Here is a 15,078-nt window from a genome sequence, read left to right as displayed (position 1 = left end):
TTTGAAGAGATCTGTAAACTGCACGGGTACTGTGAGAATGCAGCCAACACAGCTTTCATGGTTCACGGTTGGTTTCAGCAGGAGTTAGTTTGGATACTCCTCTGTTCACTTTTATCACGTGCACTGGATGAATTAAGCGCCATAGTCACAAACACTTTTGAATTTAGAATCTGACCAGCATGTCAGCCTTGAGTTAAAGGAAACCCAACCTTTGCGTATATTTCACAATAGATTCAAGAAAGCTAACTTTTATGACCCACAGGCACATGGCCACGAAAAACACTCAGTCAACTAAATTAAAGAATAATAACATTGATGGAAAAAAATGACATTGAGAAATATGGTTTTGTAATAATACTAATAAAAACTGTGGGATATAATGATCCGGAGGCTTTGGGCACATTGAGAAAAGGGTTAGAAAAACAGACTTGTGTCTGACAGTCCATGAGGCCTTCCTCTGGCTGTGGAAATATCCCTGACAGCTTGGCAGGCCCTCTGACTGCCGATTCAGTTGCTATCTTAATTTTCTCCTTCAACATGTGTAGGAAATTTACTGCTTCATTTCATCTCGCCACAAAGGAGCACTCTGCACCTGGTGTTCCCTTTTCCTCCGTCCGCCCCTCTCTCCCTCAGCTCTCCTCCCTCTTCAGAAGTCTTGAGCTAATGAGTTGCGTTGAGTGAGACAGAAGCTCTTATCGAGCCTGTCACTTGCTCTGGGGAGGCTAGCATTCCCAGAGAGAAGTCAAATCAACATGAGAGGTGTCACTTTTACTTCAATGTACTGTAAAAATCCTCCCACAGAGAGGCGCACAAGTATCCGCCTCCAACCACAGGTGGGAATGAGCACATTAATCCGAAGAATACTCTTACCTTCACAATGTTTGCCGTCTCCTTTATATCCTGACTTGCAGATACATTTGTATGACCTCAGGGTGTTCTGGCAGATGGCATCGATGCTGCAGTTGTCAAGCGCCTCTGCACACTCGTCCACGTCTAGAAAAGAAGGAACAGGGAGGGGGAGGTTAGATGATGAAGAAGGTGCAACGCCCTAGATAATGATTTTACCACAAAATACAGATGTTCATGTTGTCAGAATCCATGACTTGATTCTGCCAGAACTGTCCACTCACTTCGCCCTTGAATTGCACAATTAAAGTTTTTTTGAATTGAAAGTTAAAGAACCAAACACAAAAGAACATTTGTTTCTTCTACCAACAGAGTCACTTTCTTTATAATTAAAGACAAAATATGATGCCATGGACCTTTGGAAAGGTGAAGTTTGAAAAATAAACACAGAAGAGCCTCAATAATGATAAAAAGAAAGACGATAAACTCATTAGTCTAGGAGAAACTACAACTGCCAACCGTCAACCACAATGTCCTTGTTAGTACAAGAAAATCCCAGAGTCTCCCCATTCGAAGAAAGCAATTGTGCTAAATAATAATAATGAAAATTAGAAATAAAATTATAGAACAATGGATTTGTATGTTTAAAAAAAACAAAAAACAACCAAGATTAACCATCTGTAGCCATGATAGTGGCCCTCTGAGGGAAAGTACTAATTTGACTCAAGGCTCATGTCAGCATGCAATCACAATACCAACATGCAGATGTTAGGACTTAGGAGGGTATGATGTTCATAGCCTCACCGCCTAGATTTCGCTGTTATGCCAACATGACTTTTTCACAAATTTAATAACAAACACAAAATTGTTGTGGTTGAATCAGTGAAGGCCTGAAAATGTGTACTCCGTGAACTTAACCAAGCAAAAAGTTACTTTCCCCACAGATCCACGCTTCACACTTATATAACATTTACATGAGCACAGATTAGCTAATTATATTTATGTTGACTTGTTTGACAGAAGTATTGTTCAAAGATAAGAATTGAAATGTATATTTAATCAAAATCCTGACGAGGTCGGCCTCATGGAGCCCCCTAATCCCACCAAATCCCAGTAGACTATTCCAGGTGTTCAGGATTACCCCCTTGCGCACAGGGGATGGGCAGCTTAACAAGGTTTACATAGCTCCCAATATCCACTCTTATCACCATCCCTCTGCAGGAGCCGGCTGATCCTGATGGGAAATGACCTGCAACCTAAACCCATGGGCTTAGCATATTGGCTATATCAGCCTATTCCTGGAGGAGAGGGAGGCTGCTGTAAAAAAAAAATAAAAAAAAGGAGGGCAGTGACAACTCAGGATGCACAAAACTCTTTGGGAAATCTGTGTCACAATATGATACCTTACTGGCCCTGGTGGTGGCGTGTGCTCTATGTAAAAAGGCCCTAAGTTTGATTCCTACCTTTACTGAACAAAGAACAAAAATAAACTAAATGTCTAAATTAACTCTTGTGCGATCACTCGTGTACAACCCACTACAAGGGTTATGAAAAAATAATAAATAATGGAAACATTGCAATAGTTGTTATTAGTCTAAGATGAACACACATTTCATTGCAATCTTGTAGAGCTTTCAGGGAACCCTATGGTTAAAGGAAATTTATAAACAATCTCAATCAAGTTCACATTTTATATTTGGACATATAAACCTAATCCCAAACTCCTGATGTCAAGCAGAGCGTTGGTGAAGATAATGAATAAATTGAAGTGAGGATGGCTTTTATGTAAAGCTGACACCAAATTGTTTTAAAATAATCCTGGTGAAGTCCGAGACTTAAATTAGGAATTTTATACTGAATTGAGTTACAGACTCTCAGTGCTTTTGTGCATAATATTTTGGTGATTAGATTGGGATCTGACTGTGCTGATGGAAAAAAGAAAAGCTAAGCTATTGCAGACACTGGCAAAACAAAGGCTAGATTGAGTGAAAGGGTGAAAGTCCTTCTTCCTTTTGGATCTGACTTAAAGAGGCTTCTAGGCCCTCTACTATTCTGCATTTACATGCTACGACTCAGCCAGATCATTCAGAACGTGTACGTTCCTTTCCAATCCAATAGTCCTAACATTTAAGATAATTAAGTCACATGCCTCAGCAACAGGAAATACCAGATGTCAAAAAACCTTAAAAACTCAATCAAAATCTGAAGCCAACATTTAAGCTCATAATTATTCATCAGCTCCTCTTCCTTGCTAAGCTTGGTTCCATTCACAACATCAAAAACATTTTCAGCTGAAACGCATTTCTAAAATCAGATCATTCCTGTCTCCCATGGATCTGAACAAAGTCATTCACGCTTTTATATTTCACCCTTTCATTGTCATAATGCACTTTTAAACTGCATCCGTTTTGTTCACCATGCAGCTCTGGTTGTAGCTAAATCCTGAATTCTAACCAAAGATGACCAGGTCTCTGCAGTCAGAGTTTTACTTGTTTTATTTGAGATAAAGAACTTGGACTTAAATCATTTCTGTCCAGACGGACATACTGGACCCACTGACTCAAAATGTTTTTTTGTGACTAAATTAAATTATTTTGTATGCAGCACCCATTAAGGGAAAGAGCCCATAAGAATGTTCTGCCCCCTCTCTTGCTAAATTTCCAAGAAGCCATTTAGTGAAACAGAGCTCCCCCAGCACTGTATTGATTTATATTATGAGAGAACAATGTGAATTCTCATGAGAAGTAGCCTGGGTGTATTCTTCGCACAGACTACCTTACAGGATTAGAGCAGGAGAGGCCGTGTGAGGAAGTGTTTTTCAATAGAGGAGGCATTAATCACAACAAAATATCCATCCTATTGTCAGGTTCGTCTGTGGCAAGTCTCTGTAGTCATTAATATTCATTATGGCAAAAACCCAGAGAATCTCTCTTTTTATTCTGTTATTAATGGTCCCATCTGCGGCATCAGTTCAGTTTGTCCTGCAAGGTTGCAGAGTTTCACTGTATTACTTTGAGAAACATACAAACACACTCAGGCTCTTTCAGCAGCATTAGGTATCAGAAACTGACAGCTCCAGACATCAAATGAACTTGTTCACTCTTCTTCAGTATAAAGATAATCGAATGTGCATCCACACAAGTAGTGCAGATAAACCAGCAATTATACATCTCAGTTTTGCATCGAGAACAGTTTGATTCTGTTATTGCCTCAGGTAGTTATTGAGTGCAAAAGAGCTGCTGAAGATATTGGGCTGTAAGCATTTCTAATGTTATGGTACAGCCAGTTGATGATAGCTCAGGAAATTAAAATGATGACAGAGCGCAGTTTGCTTCCAATATGGATATGAAAAAGGCAAAACAGACTTTTGTGTAAACCTTGACTAAACCATTCCAATAATTGCAATGTGCAAAAGCAGCAAAAAAAAAAGTCAACTTCCAATCTATAAAGATGGGCAGCAACTCAATCTCTACATTTTTAAATGAAAATATACTTCACAGCCTGAGAAAACTGTGGGCCTACAGTAAGAAACCAGTTTGCAGGAGCTTGAAATGAACTGGGCAGAAAAGAGAAAAGCTTATTTTTGATGATCAAAACAAAAAAAACTGTCAAACATATTACACACCCACATTCCCATTGCTTTAAGTGGAAGATGCTTAGAACTAAATAAAAACAAATCAAGCAATCCCGGCGCATAAATTACATCGGCTCATGTCTGTCAAAGAGTTGTTTAAAAAATCCTGCCATAACTTGGAGAGTTCCTGTAGACACATGGACAACAAACACTAAATGTGCTTGCGTTGTTGGAAACCTAACATGTTTCTGTCATGGAAATAAACATGTCACAATCAATACATCGTTTCAGTTCCCTCCAGAGGACGATCCTCTGAACGCTCAGTGTGTTCAGTAATACTGCCCTGGTAATTGACTCAGATGAAAAGATTTTTTTTTTTTCTTTTCAGAGTTTCTTTCATTCTTTTGTGTTGAGGAATCACAGTTGTTGGGAACAAGTCAAGGCAGCAGAGGATGGAGCCGGCGCTTCGAGACAAGGATGAATAAACAAAGTCAAAACAACAAAACCAAAGAAGAAAGAGATGTTGGGCAATGCTCAGATGTTTAAACAGTTTCCTGCAGGGGATGTGTCATTTTGAATATCGCTGCTGTAGAGGCGCTCATCATGTTAATAGACTTGAGCACACTAAGCCACAAATTGCTTAAGCCTGTGTTTAAACCCCTGACATCTTTTGGATATTGAATTTGATGATTTTGTTGGATGACACCAAGTAGAACTGCAAGGCAAAAACAGCCTCTTTATCAGACAAAGCTGTTCAAAAAAAAAAAAAAAAAAACAGTGCAAATGAGGCTGAAAAACTGACTGTAATCTTTCAGGTTGGCAGCAGCTAATTCTACATTTACACTAGAGTTTAATTAAGCATATGGAAGTTAACTTCACAGCCTGAGAAACCTTTTTAAAACAACAAAAGATGTTTTATTCTCCCTTGAAAAAGATTCTTATGTTCAATAAAACATTAGAAGTAAAGGTCTAAAGCCCAATCTATCCAACATCAACCAATCAAAGTTTTAACACTACAGGTCATATCATGTGGTACAAAATTACTGGGCAGATGTGGAATTATGGCTATGTTGTCATTTTTCCAGCCTCCATTGTCAGCACAGATAGCAGAGTACTACAGCTAAGCGCTACTTTAAGTTAAGTGTTTATGAAAGCAGTATTTGGAGAATCATTGCTTAGTCAAATTGAAAATGCAAATGTTTATTCATGGTATCTCTATACAAAACAAAGGTTGGGCTCCAGTGTTCAATTTCTTGACACATCACCAAATGATTTTGACTCTGCGTTTTCTAGAAACATGCTCTGAGCTAACAAGAACAGTTAGGCAGACAACCCATTAGTAAAAGTAGTGCCTACATCTCTGATTATGTTTACACTGTACGCCTTGATACTCATTTTTTGATTTGGCAGCTCACATTACTTTTCAATGTGGCCTGTATTAAGTCATGGACTGACCCCAAGGCCTAAATGAATAACAATGACGAAACATCCAGCATTTAGCTTAGAGCACTAAGCGTCCTTAAACCTGGCTTCAATGTTCTTTTCTTTTTGACACTGTAGTAGTGTTTTTCTGCTGCAACATTTGTCCATATTCCATTTTTGATGTGCTTCCAAACATAGGTCAGTTACCAATTCATCAAGTGTTGCCTGTTCAGAAAACACCTCCCTGTCCCTTCACTGACTACCTCGGATCACATGTGCCTTCTGTTTGGTTTTTATTGAGTGCCAGGGACTGCCGCTCCCATCCATTCAGCCAGGGCAGAACTGTGACGAGTGTTGCTCAAGAATCATGTCAAAGTCGTATGTGTTCCAACCTGGCTGTTCAGACTGAGGTCAAATTGGAAATATCTGATCTGTATCTTGTCTAGGTAGCCCATATCTGACTTATATATTTAAACTGTCCACAAAATCTGATCTGAGTCGCATCTTAGGTAAAAAGGGAGATTTGGTTCACTTTTGCCAGCAGTGTGAACGTTGCCCGAGTCACAGCTACTGGCTGGAGGTGAGACCTTGTCAGAGGTGCTTTACCTCTATGATTTATTGGAAGGTCCTGGGATAAGCAGAGTATTTAGCGAAGCCCGACTTGAGGGGGTGTTAGCTGGAATAAGATTCAGAGGGGAGAGTGCTGGTGTGTGGGAGAACTGTGGGGCCGAAGGTGTGTAGTTCAAACATAGGGCAATGTTTACTTTGAGTGTTGAGACCCTTGCTGTTTGCTTTGCCCTAACCCCCCCATCACTTTTCCTTCAGAGACAAAAATAGACTGAGTGGCGCTGGGACACCCAAAGGTGTAGCATTACTTGTGCTGCTGGCAGTCAACTTTTAAAATAAGAGTCAAAAATGGACCAAGTGATGCATTCCGTCGGCGACCAAGTTTTCAGCTCAATTTTCCTTACTAAATGATTTGTTGCAACAGTTAATAAGTTGTTATTCCACTTCAGAGACAAAGCAATCTCTTTTGAAAATGACATTTTCGACTATATCTGTTGTTTTCTTGAGACCCTTGCAGCAGAAGAGGAAGGGTGCCGAGTTCAAATCCATAAAAGGTGTTCATGGGATCACAGTGTATGTCATAGTCTGTATAATTACAAAGGAGTAAGAATTGTAATTATCTATCTTAGAACCACATTAACACTATACTTAGGGTTGTGGTTGTACAGGATGGGGTTATGGTCGGGATAATTACTTTACGCATGGAGCAGAAGAGAGTTTGGATAGCTGTACAGGATGAAAACAAACGGTCACACCTCTTCTTTCGTTTTCTTTTCAACACATTTGGTGATAGGATGTTCAACGGTTGAACTGTGTGTTGTAAAGCAAAGCAAAGAGTCAGTGAAAAACACTATATGCCAAATTATGAAAAATAAAGTCTTGTTGTCTATGTTTCATGGTTTTACCTTGTTGAAAAACACATTTTCCTCGGGGACGATAAAGTGAAGTTAAGGTTGACCTTGACTTTGAATAAGGAGCCAGCTTGTCATTGGTGTCTGCCAATGACAAAGAGCTTTTCTTAATAGTTTCAATACTAAATGTGATTTAAAAAAATCCACTCTATAGGATGATAAAGTAAAGCCTCAGCTTGAAGAAAACAAACATTGATACATGTGATACAAGACTTGAGGTAGTTGTTGACACCAAGCTATTGAAGGTGGGCACAGTTCTCAAAAAAAATTGGACGTCATGACTTTGTTCTGCAAAAATCACGATTAATGGGTGCTGAATTGATTTGTATTGCCATTCTAACATATTGCAATCCAATAAGTATTGTGACTCAATATGAATGTTCATTACGTAGGCTTGCCACCTAATTACCAAGCTATCCTAGAACTCACCTTCAGTAAGAATGGAACAACAGATGTCTAATTCCCCATTAATAAATCTGTTAATCAATTTATTAGCCTGTAAAAGACTGTTGGGATGGTACAGCTTCATATAATAACCTGAAAGACTTTCTCCAAATAGATATAAGATAAAATAAGATGAGATAATTCTTTATTCTTCTCGCAAACTGAGAAATTTACAAATTTACATTATATGACATGAGGATATCAATTTCAAGAGAAGAACTCCAAGGGGATCGAACAAAACATGGACAACATTGAGTTTATCACTACATTTTTCTTAAACCTTTGATATGCTGATCATTTCTGTTTTTGGCAAGCAAAGGGGATTGTGTTTGCATAGTCCTAGGTTGCATGATGTTGTACCATTTTTAAATTCTCCAGTGAGGTGGGTAAACCTTGCACTTTCTGTCAGACTGCCTGATTAACTTAGCAGATGCGATCTAATTAGAAAAGAGGCGTTATGCAACAACTTCCATGAACAAGAATGTAAACAAAAAAGGTCTCTAGCAATTAACAAAACACTATTGGTTTTGCCTCTAACAAACAAAAAAACCTTTGTGTAGTTTTAAAGTTCCCTCGAGCAGCACAACACATCATATTCAGGGACACAGTAGAGCTCTATAACTGTGGGAAGTAATGTAGCTTGATGTATCTTTAAGCTGGTGTTCTGTGAGGCCGTAGGGACAAGATTGTTGAAAGGGCAGGGATTCAAAGTCACAACACTATCACAGTGCACGATGAAATTGTGTATCTAAAGATGTGCAGCAAAGCAGACGAGCCAACCTCTCCCTTAAAAAAAAAAAAAAAAGGTTTTGATTAAATGCAGACGTCAACGTGAAAACAAAATTTAGCATCTCTCCCCCTTCTTGCCAACATCCCTTCAGCTAATGAAGGGGCACACTGTTGGCTGTCCAGCAAGCCTCTAAAAAGTTGAGAATAAAAATATCCACTGCTTCCATTCGGGATATTTACACTCATCCTTCACACACTCTAAATGTTTAGGAATCATAACCACAGACTGATCCTGTGCTTTTAGAAACTGTGATCAAAACTTCAAACCCGCCCCTCCGGGGCCCTCCCTTCTTATGTCCACCGACCATGAAGCCTCAGATTAATCCGAGGGCTGAGGGAAAATGAACAAGAACATGCAGGCTGGTTCTACGAGGGACATATCAGGTTAACAAGTGCACAGGACTGCAGCTTTCTTGGTCTTGCTATGACTAATATGTACCCCATAATAATGTAAAATAATAATGATACAAAAGGAACAACGGACTGAACTCTGCGCTCTGATTTTTATGTTATTTTATTGAGGGAAATATTTCCATGAAGTTCAGTTTACTGTCAATGTTGAGCTGGTCGTCTAGTTAAACATTTCCAAAAGTATTTTTTGACTCAGATGATGTAATTAAATGAAAGATGCAAAAGAGTAGTATTATGGGAAATGTAGGATTTCAGGTTTTCGAAATGTGATCTAATCATGAGGGCTTTGGGTCGTGATATTTTGACTTAACGTCTTTAGATTATTTTTCAACATAATCCTTATAAGAGCTCATACTTGAAAGTAGTACTTAAATAAATTGCTCAACTAGGACTTACTACTAAATTTGAAATTATTTTAAACTATTATTTTTGTAATTGGATGCTTTTCTTGAAAGTTTCCATCTATAGAATAAATCATTAATAAAATACTAGAAAATATATTTTTCTTTCATTTTACTTCACTGCAAAGACCAAAACTATTAGCAGATCTCACAACAGAAATTCTTAAAACACAAATTTCTAGATGCATTTCAAAAGACATAAGGTATTGCAAACGTTGCATTCTGGGAAAACTAATAAAGTATTTAAAGAAAAGGCTAGAAATTTAACCTTATAGAATACTTACTTTTATTTACGTTCAATGCTAAAAGTGAACATTGATATCCTGTTAGCCTTATGGTACAAAAATAATTGGCCATCAATAATTCATATTGCAAGAAGCTGATTCGCTGTGATGTCCTGCTAATTACAACAAGTTAAGAGATGAGCTGTCAATTTTATCAGCCCTGTATTATGTCATAATCATGTTTTAAGAGAAAAGAGTGAAATAATATTTGATAGACAAACCCACAGATATTTGTGACTCTTGCACGACAGAAGTGTTGCAGAAAAAAATCACTGAGAGACCTGCCACAATTGTAATTAATGACTTGGGTACATTTTCAAGCCTTAGAGCAAATACACCTAAGTGTTTCAGACATTGATGACTATAAAATACATTTACAAACCTCAGACCAGCTTACACAGCTTGGGGATTTGTGTATATGCTATGTGGATCTTTGTACCAATTATGGATTTTTTTTACACAACAATAGCTCTATAGATTTCCAACAAAACGTTACGTGACAGGCAAGAAGCTGCCGGTGAAGATTTCATGTCCTCACCTTGTATCATCTATAAAAAAATGTGTCAGGTTCGAACTCAATGAACAAAGTGTTGGACACTTCTCTGAGATGATCTGAAAGCATGCATCTGGTGCTGTGCCTTTCCTTGAGCATGTGTGGCCCTAATAGACTCTGACTCACAGACCTCAAGACCACCTCCTGTAGAAAAACACTTATTACAGTAATTAAGTGAATCATGGGAGCAATACCAGGAGGGTGCAGAGAGAAGCTGACATGAACACTCCTAAGTGTTGAGCATCTAATATGTACTACCTTGAATAACTGAGTAGAACATGTAACCGTTTCCCATTAGGAGGCAAAGTGACAGCAAATTCATTTGCACCTTGAAAGTGATTTTTCAGCTTTCTTGGCATGATTCCTCCACTGCAAAAGACTTTTTAATGCTGAATATTTTAAATAAGGGAAGAGAGGCACTCAGTCCAGCTGTATACCTTATATTTATACAGCCTTAGCTAACTGACATGACACTCTCCCCTCTGCACACAGCAATTACATTCACTGGTGGCTGTTTTAACCAAATACAGTACCAACTAAAAGGATGGTTACGCAGCAATTACAGCACAAGTGTGATATTTTTGGTAGTTTTCTGTCAAACGGAGGTATAAAGTGAATGGGTCTCTGTGTAAACTGTGAAGCAGGCATTAACTACTCCAGCTCAGACATGTGATGCACAGCAGGCCTGAACTGACTTGCATATAGACTTCATTTAAATGCTGTTAAGACAGCACAATCACTGCATGTAAACGTCTCACTTAAAAAGACACATCAAGTACTTAATGGCCTCTCCATCACTGCTCACACTGTGTTTCAATCAGCCTGCTAAAGAGGGCGCAAGAGAAGAAAACATAAGTAACAGAGGAAATGTTCTGCTGTAATGATGCATAAGTTTTAGGCCAAGCTTTGGACAGAACTTTTTGTAGAAATATATGCCACTGAAAAGGGATTGGTCATGTGATCTGCATTCAACCCAAAAGGGTTCAAGCATTTTCAAAGAACACAGTTGCAATGAAAATTGGATTTCTTTTAATCCAGCCTACATTTGATCTGAAACCAAAAAGTATGTTCTCATACAATTTGCTGGATGATTCATCATTTTGCCGATAAATTATGTAAAGGGTCCAATAATGTTTATTTTTGGCAGAGCCACACAAGACATATTTGATGGTGTGCTTCATCTAAAACCAGCCAAACCCCTCAAATAAAAAGTAAACATAATTTATGACACTGAAGTCTTCAAACTTTTCGCATTTTCGGTGAAAAACGTTTTCGTTCCCTTCCCCCGGACTGAGTGCTTAGTTCAGGTGAAATGTCACAATTCTAACCATGATTATGGTTGTTATCACTGCAATCTAGATTAAATGTTTAGCAGACATTGCCTTTCATTTTAACTGTGTCCACAGTTTTTAATTATCAGCCATCATGCAGCATATTTTCTATAAATACTCATCACTTGAATGACAGACTCAGTTCAACGTGGAACCTGTAATTAATCTGTGCAGCACTGTGTAAAGTCAGACAACTTTAAAAATGCTTGGAAAACAAGTTTGATATTTTTAAGTAGAAGGATGCATGAAGCTGTTCATTCTAAGGACATGCTTGTGTCAATCATATTTTATATGAAAATCTATTTAACCAAATAGTTCTTATGTACAATCAAAATCTATTCGGCACAATTAGCACTAAATAACATTTCTCTTCTTTAAGGATCAAAATTTGGAATTTTCTCAAATTGAAATGCCTGTATGATTTACAGTGTAATTATTTAGAAGAAGGCAGCACAGCCAACTCTTACTATTAATCAGCAGTATAGGTTACAGTTATATACTGTATATATATATATATATATATATATATATATATATACACACATGGAGTTCAGCGGGGTGATTAAATACTGCCACGGACCCTTTGGTTTTCCCATGCCTCTGTCCATTGAGGGAGTCTCAAATTCACCCGTGAAGTCATCTCTCTTTCTACCCAGAATGCACTGGCCAGAACCCATCAAATAAATAACTTTTTTCATCTGGACTCCTTGATGTATTGGGCTGGATTTTTCCATTACTAAGCAGAATAAGAGCATTTCCTTTCACTTCTAGCAGTCTCTAAAGCTGGCGCTCACCATCAGGAATGTAAACACACACAGTCTGTAAACAAGGCTCCCTCTGACCCCCAACCCCCCTCTGACAACACTGACCACTGCAGACCAGCCTAATGATGTCCCTTGCCGACCCCCCCCCCCCCCCGCCAACAAAAAAAAAAACCTCTCCAAAAAGGGATGCAGCCCCATTATTCGCACAAGGGGGCGAAGAAGAGGCTGAAAGTGAAGGAAGGATGGTTAAGCGGGTTTCAGCCGAACAAAATACAGAGACAAAGATGACATTCTCTCTGAAATCTTCTCCTGAGTCACAGTATCCCTGATCGTGGAGTAATGGAGCAGAAAAACAAATGTGGGCTCTGTGGTAGGGGGGTTTAGAGGATTAATGATCTAAGAGCCGCTGCAGCTGGCTCAGGGACGGCACTGAGGTTCCTCAGCGAGCCTTCAGTGCATATGAAGGGGCTCTGGAGGTGAGTTTAAGTCTGGGGGGTCAGAGTTCCATCGACACTGACTCCATCCTCCCCCGAAACCAACAGGGATGTTGTCAGCACCGTGCCGCATCTGCACGGAGAACAAAGGCCACTGACAGGGTGAGAGGGACAGAGATGGGAGCACAGGGGAGTTTTCTAATTTTAACTACAATGCCACGGTTGAAAGAAGCATCACAGGCCTCATTTAGAACATATTGTTCAGATTAAAGCTTTGAGAAACAGGCTCCAAACAAGCTCTGCACTTCTTACCTCCAAGGGTGAGTGTTCCATGTCACACAGGTGCTGCATACAAAGCAGTTGCCCCGGTGCTCTTCGGAAAGTTTGGGCAATTTAAAGTACAATTTTTTACTTCCCCATTTTGCACAAAAAAAAAATTCAGCTTCGTCAGCCCTGCAACCATTCCTAATGAGGTGACAAATTGTGCTCACAAGTGTCTCGCTAGCTGCTGATAAAGTGATTTTCTGCTGGAGGAAGGGGAAAAGGTATCATGGCAGAGGGATCTAAACAGCTGATCCCCTGGGGAGCAACAGGGATTCTGCAGAGTCCATGGGTTGGGGTTTTGTTTTGCTGTGACCTGACAGCCGCACTGCATACAAAATGTGCAAACCAGAATCAGTTTCGGTATGTGCTTTAAAACTTAGGATGGATGCAGTTTTTGGACACGTAAATTATTATGATGCAAACTTCCCTGCACACTGAAACAATCATTAATTGGAGAAGTTTGAGAGAAAAAAAAAAAAAGGCCTTTTTTTTTTAAATCTTGCCTTTAAAAAATGAGAAATGCAAAAACGGACGTTCACCAAACTTTTGAGAGGTTATGTGTCAGGACTATTTATTGGCTCTAAGCAGTTGCCAGGCAACTAGCTTGTACTCTGGGAAGTTACCTAGCAGATTAAACAAACCAGATAGAATGTGTGAGAAAAAAAATAGCGCTGTCAAACATGCTGGTAGGTGCATTTTGTAACTGTTAGAAGAAAACATCTTTCTGCTCTGTTTCAAGTCTTTGTGCTAAGCTAGGCTAACTAGCTGCTGGCTATAGACTTTTAATATAGACGCCTTTTAGTGAGTGTTCTTCTTTGACTTGCAACCAGGAGGTAAAAAGGATGTCCCACACTGTTAGACTTTTCTGTTGAATACATGCCAAACCTCGATGTCATGCTGATTCATTTCACAAAAAAATGTGATCGAAGGATTAAAACCTAACTCTTTGCTACAAAGTGAAAGGATAACTCATTTTCTTAACAGACAAAGATAGATGTGTGTCAAATATGCGGCTCAACGTGAAGCAAAAGAAGTACATTACTCAAGGAAAGAGATAGATTAAATGTTGAATATTTGGAAAGTGCAGTTCTGAGCAGAGAAGTCAGAATTCTTAAGGCCATAATCTTTGACACTCTGTTGCAGAGAGTAAACTGTCTCGGTTGGACATTCCAGCAGCCAGGATGAAAGTGAGCGACTGTCCAGAAGGAAGGCCCGCTGACTCGCCCTGGGTCACAGCTTGTGCTAGACAGCTTTGACTTAACATGTGCCTGTAAACATTGTACTCCCAATGTATATAGCTGCAGTTTGCCTTTCCTAAAATGAAACCACGTTTTTGCCCGTTTCAAGCCAGGGAGTATGAAATAAAGTAGCCATGATAAATAGAAAAGGATTCCACATCTTTAATGGAGCCCCATTCTGGAAAGTGTAAGTACTTATACCTGTTAAGTGCACTCATTAATATCCAGTCTAAAATCACTCATAACACCCACAGATCGAAGTTGTTTTCATGAATCACACCACACAGCTCTCTGACTGAATTGTTATCAAGTGTTTTCACCACTCAGGTAATGCCAAGATAATAATCTCTGTGCTCTCTCTGCTGCTCTGTAACAACATGTACTGTGGTACCGGAGTACCACTTGTCAGACAGACGCTCTCTCTAAGTGCTATAAAGTGAACGCAGGATTGATCCCCCTCCACCCACTCGTCGGAGAGTGACCGAGGGCTACCCCGAGGCTCAACCTTCCTCGCGCGCTCTGATCATAACGAGAACACAACTGTCTGACACTGCATGCCTGGTGCAGAAGACGAAGACAGACTGAGACAAGCTTGGCTGTTTTCATCAGCAGAGAGGGCTTGTGGTTCAGTGAGAAGGCATAGAAAGGTCGTAGGACCTCATCTGCTTTAATGGGCATGCGGTTGGATTGATCCATTCTTACAGAGTAGGAATCTTTGTCTGCGATTTGGGTTGTATTTTTGTTTGGCCCTGGTTTTCTTGTAACGTGAGCAGTTTACATATCCA

At 39.4% G+C, this 15,078-nt stretch overlaps 1 protein-coding gene across 3 annotated transcripts in view; it reads right to left on the bottom strand.

Annotated features, from left to right (window-relative positions):
- Nucleotides 1–15,078, bottom strand: part of scube3 (signal peptide, CUB domain, EGF-like 3) — a 75,380-nt gene that overhangs the window by 55,906 nt on the left and 4,396 nt on the right. For all 3 annotated transcript variants that reach the window (XM_079358599.1, XM_079358598.1, XM_079358600.1), the window contains exon 2: nucleotides 871–993. In XM_079358599.1, coding sequence (XP_079214725.1) covers nucleotides 871–993 — 123 coding nt within the window. The remainder of the gene's footprint in view (nucleotides 1–870; nucleotides 994–15,078) is intronic.

This window comes from Symphodus melops (assembly GCF_947650265.1).
Source record: "Symphodus melops genome assembly, chromosome: 13".
NCBI classification, from domain to species: Eukaryota; Metazoa; Chordata; class Actinopteri; order Labriformes; family Labridae; genus Symphodus; species Symphodus melops.
Note: the sequence above shows the minus strand (reverse complement) of the source record. Positions and strands in the feature narration are given on the sequence as shown.